The sequence below is a fragment of the Drosophila teissieri genome, chromosome X (genome assembly GCF_016746235.2).
Source record: "Drosophila teissieri strain GT53w chromosome X, Prin_Dtei_1.1, whole genome shotgun sequence".
NCBI lineage: Eukaryota > Metazoa > Arthropoda > Insecta > Diptera > Drosophilidae > Drosophila > Drosophila teissieri.
In genome coordinates, this window is record NC_053034.1 from 10,208,104 (window position 1) to 10,213,218 (window position 5,115).

The 5,115-nt window shown below is 46.1% G+C and overlaps 1 protein-coding gene across 1 annotated transcript; it reads right to left on the reverse strand.

Moving 5' to 3' along the window:
- Nucleotides 1–94: 94 nt before the first annotated feature.
- On the reverse strand, nt 95–1,042 carry LOC122624924. Its single transcript, XM_043804701.1, has 2 exons — nt 764–1,042; nt 95–400 (listed from the first exon to the last, which is right to left on the reverse strand). The coding sequence occupies exons 1-2, from the start codon at nt 1,040–1,042 to the stop codon at nt 95–97; spliced, it is 585 nt and encodes a 194-aa protein (XP_043660636.1).
- Between the last annotated feature and the right edge of the window lie 4,073 nt (nt 1,043–5,115).

Genomic DNA, 5,115 nt, shown 5'->3' on the forward strand with positions numbered 1-5,115 from the left:
CTTAGACTAGTCTCAGTTCCCGGAGTTCTCTCTCTCTCTCTTTCTCTCTATCTATCTATCTCTCTCTCTCTCTCTCTCTGTTGGGGGAATGCCACTACCAAGGTCGCCACACCACCATTCGCTGCTGCACCAGCTCCGCCAACTGGCGCTGCCTCTGCCGCTTTCTCTCGAAGATCTGGTGGCGAATCTTCAGCAGGATGCTATCACGTGGCGCCTGCCCGGCTGCTCCGTGGGATTTGCCGGACGAGGAATGCTGCAGCTGCTCTATGAACTCCAGGTCCATCTCGTGCGGCGGCGCGGCAAAGTGCTCCTTCTCCGGCATCTGCTCCTGATCGTTATCCTGCTCGTTATCCTGATCGACCGCCAGATTGCATTGGTACTGCACCTTGAAGCGCTGACGCTGATGGCGAAATTTTGGCAAAGACTTCAATTAGATATAAAGTTTAACTTAATTATGATTTCTACTATGCTGTTTGACTTTCAGTTAAAAGTGATATTTAAATTTAATTATTATAGTCTCAAAGTTATGTTATGTGCAATATTATTTAAGGTATTCCTTTTATTTCTGCTTGAAAAAGTGCAATAAATTGGACACTCTTTGATTGAAGTATAAATTATAATGAAAGATGCAAAAAATACATAATTCGCAATGTTTACTTTTAGAAATGCTTACTTTACTTTACTTTTATAGAAATACTTTATAGCACGTATTTACTTTATAGAAATACATCATTACTTGGAAGTTTAGACTTGCCGCACTCACCTTTTTTCGCGCCGCATTCTCGGCTAGAAATCTGCAGAGCTGCTGCAACTGCTGCTCGGCCAGCTCCTCCTTATCCTTCTCGATGTGGCTCTGATTCTGGTTGTGATGCTGATCCTGATCCCGCTCCCTCTCCCGATCCCGATCATCCACCAGGTGATCCTCGAGGCGGCGCTGCTGCTGGCGCTGCTTGATGGCCGCCTGCACCTTGCAACGGGTGGCCGAGCTCAGGCTGAGATCCATGCTGCGTTGCTGCTTCAGTATCTTGTAGATGACGCCCATCGAGGTTGCTCTGCTGTGGGTCCTGCGATCTATCTATCCAACTCCGTTCTATATCTATATATAATATATTCCCGATATTCGAGCGCGTCGAGCGGCGGCGGAAGACTGTGGCGAACCACTCGCCTGCCACGTCTTTATATGCGCTCTCTCCGGTTTTGTTTGGAGATCGACTCTCCGGCGGATTAAAAATAAAACATAACTCGTGGGCCCATGTGTTACTGGTTCGGGGGTTTTCTTCTTTTTCTTCTTTTTGTATGATTTTGAATTGTGCGTTTGGTGCTGGTGCGGCACATTGCGCGCCAAACTCGAAACTCCCGCTTTATGGGACATTGCTCAAGTGGAGTCGATTCTATTTTCTGCTCTCATTACAATGCCTTTTAGCAGCCCAACAACACACAACACATGTGGCAGCGCACCAACGCCGCACAATCGCCCCAAAAATAGACCCTCTCACACAGCTGCAACACTTTCGCTGCTGCACCGACCGCTGCCACATGCAACATCCAGCGGCATCGCCAGCGGCGCATGTGGCCGTCGCGCAGTCAAAGTCCCACTTCCATCTCCACATCCATCCCGAAATCGAAAATCCGGGTCCTGCTCCTTCTGCTCGTACTCCGTCATACATATCCATCCATTCCCGAATCCCGAACCGAATTCTTTCCCGTGGCAGTCTGCTGCGAGAAACCGCATGTTTTGGCGCCTGTTTGCGGATTGACAGGGTAGCAGGGGTATGCTAGACCTGCTAGTTACTTTGGCAAGATATTAAGTATTTAGAAAGAGACTATGTTTTTGAATAATATGTATTTAAATAGAATGTATGCATATAATGATTAAAAATAAAAAAACAAAAAATATTAATATAAATACCATAAATATTATTCCGACATGAGGTTACATTTTCTAGTTAATAATATAGTAGCAACTAGAAATTTCATTTTTAAAACAGGGTACTCCGCGTTCGGCTAACTTCTCGACTGCCTCATCGTGTCGAGCGTCATAATCGCAGTGCCGCAAGATGGGATCCCATCGGATTGGATTGGATCGGATCGGTTCGGATCGGCGACGGGATACATCTTATAAATAGCGCCTGGGAAAAAACACTTTGCAGCGGCCACTCATCTGTGTGTGTGTGTGTGCGTGTGTCTGTGTGCGTGTCTGTGTCACGGCATGCACTTGAACTCTGCATTCACATGTTGTGTGTGCAATGCAACCCACTCGCTCCCTCTCGCTCGCACCTCCGCACCAGGGTAGCACTAGTACCACCGCATGCCTGACGTGCCTGCGCCTGGTCGGCCCTACATGTATTTATATATATATACATATATATATCTGTATATCAACGTATATTTTATTTGGATTTCAAGATGTTTCAGAGTGCACTTCAAGTGCGTTACAATTTGCGTCTATTTTTGGCCGCTTGGGAATATCTCGGGGAATACACATATCTCCTTTTTGTGGAAGGGATGGGATGGCTGGGAAAAGGGAGAAGGGAGTGGAGCGTACAAAATGCGTAGATAACGGGCATTTTATAATGTAAATCATTGCCGACAACCCCACATCCACATCCAGATCCACATCGGTGCTAGTTGCAAGATGGGCCATAATTGAAACATTTTTAATGAGCGACTTTATGGGCGTTGCGGCCCATTGTCCACGGAATTAGAATCCCGCGATGGGGGAAAGAAATGCCTGATTGTCGCACTGATAAGAGCGCACAGTGGGGCAATATCAATGCGCAACCAATGAATAATAATAAATAATAAGAATAATTTTACTAATAATATGTTATGATGTTATTATATACATATATGATGTATTTGTATACCATGTTTTTAAGACTTTTTCTTAACTAATTTTTTGGAGAATGGGAACTATGATATATGATGCAGCTACCCACAGTAAGATCCACTTGCGCGTGTGCGACTTCCCTGCTGCTTGAGTGCGCATGTTCTTGAATTTCAGATGAATCGATGTTCGTAGGTCCCATTAGCCGGGGATTGTGGACTAAAACGTCTGTTACAAATGTAATTTCGACATTCCAGTTCCAGCTCCACTCGACAGGGAAATCGAAGCCCTTCACTTGACTCGGATCGCTTGGCTTCACTTGCCCCGCTTATCTGTCGTCTGGGGAGCGCGGGGACAACCCTTGGAGTGACAATTAGCTGTTGGGTCTGGGAAAACATTTCCCATTTCCCACAACTCTCGATTCGTTTGGGGGATATATGTATGTACATACGTGATATGGTAGAGGGATCCTTCGTGGAAGCCAACAAGTGCCTGAGGTCCCTGAGAGGGTAATAAAAATATGTCTCCCTATCGCTCGTCTTGTCCCGGGCTAATCGATACTCGATACGATCCATAATTTATGTGCTATGCGTCTATTTCTACACTTCCGCCACTCCTGATCATCGCCTATCGCTCGATGCCCTGCGAAAGCTGCAAGTTTCGGGCTAGAGATGTGCAACTAAAATCCCTGTGACCCACTGATGCCAACGCATCGTTGGGCGCGAAATGTGGCAGAGTTGTGTCAATGCCACGCGGTGTGGCCCCCCGAAGAGCGCGCCAATTCTCACCGCCCCACGTCCCACCAACACGCATAATTTCCCACGCTCCCGGCGAGAATGGATCTTTGGAATGGGGCAGGGCAGGGAGGAGTGGGGGCTTTGGAGCCACGGGGGAATCCACGAGGAGGAAGCCCTGACAAGTTGTCAGCGGGGCTGTTAATGAGCTGCGTGTGTTGAGTGAAAACGTGATGAATCTACACTGCCTCGGCCCACTTGTGCCGCGTAAGTAATCCCCGAGTTCTCAAAGATCAGACGAGATCCCAACAAGATCTTAGATCCAAGTCACAGAACGCTTAGCCTAATAGCTCTCTACTTGGGAGGAAAGTATAAAAGCATTCATACCTCTTAAAAATGCGTTACTAAGTTAAAAAGAATAAGTTAATAATATACATTCATTCCATTAAATAAAACAGGTGTTTTGAGTAAGCTTTTGGTCTGCGTTGAGTAAATTATACCTCCTTAACAACCCATTGCATTATAGATTGTAGTAAAATTGACTTTATAACATACATATCTATGGTACAACATAGTTAACCTCCAAGCTCAAATACCCTGCAGTTAGGGCATGCAGAGCATCACAAGTTGCGCACGAGCAGACAGCGACTACTATGTGATGATCTGGGGATCGGAGCAAAGTTCTCTGGCACACAACATGTGTCGACTCGCCTGCCACGCCCCCCCTCCCCCCTCCCCCCACCGTCAAAGTGTCATGTGTGGCGTTTAATAGCGTGCCTCAGCAGCTTGCCGCACTCGCGTGCACCACGGTGGCAAGTGGGGATCGAGCGTGGGAAAGGCGCGCTCTTGCCGCAATCTCGAAAGGCCATTGGAAAAGCCCAAGACTCTGCGCAGAAAGATCAACAATAACAAGGCAGCCACGCAGATACTTCAGCTGGCGCGGAAGCCGTCGCAGAAAACCAAATAAACAGAAGCCGTCGGAACCAGCTTCTCCTCAGCTTTGCCTCCAACTGGAGTTGTATAATAGTCAAGTGCACCGAAACAAAAAATAGTTCATAGCGTGCATGTAATAAATAGGATACAAAATGCATTTATCACCACCACAGCACAAGCGCCTCTAAATTAAATGGGCAGTAAAAATGTAATATGATACATTTTAATATATCTTTTTGTGATTGAAATACAGCTAAATTGTTTTTATATGGCACAGCCTTTGATATGTCACATAAATCTATCTATTTTTTGGTGATTTATTTTGGAGCACACCATTTCAGCTTCCATTTGACCACCCAAGTATCCAAGTATCTGCAACGTCTACTATCCGCTTCCTAGGATCCCCAAGTTGGTGCCCATAGTCGGCGACCCATCAGCACTCTTTCATCAATGAAGCACGCATCATCTGCAATTGACGTCGCTGCTTTGGTTGCATAAGCTGTCTGAAATCGGAGATGGTTAATGCAAGGCATGTAAATACGAATGTAACGACTGAACAATACCTCGCAGTATACAGCTCTTTAGACCAAAACCAATGGGTAATGCTATGCACTATTTTAA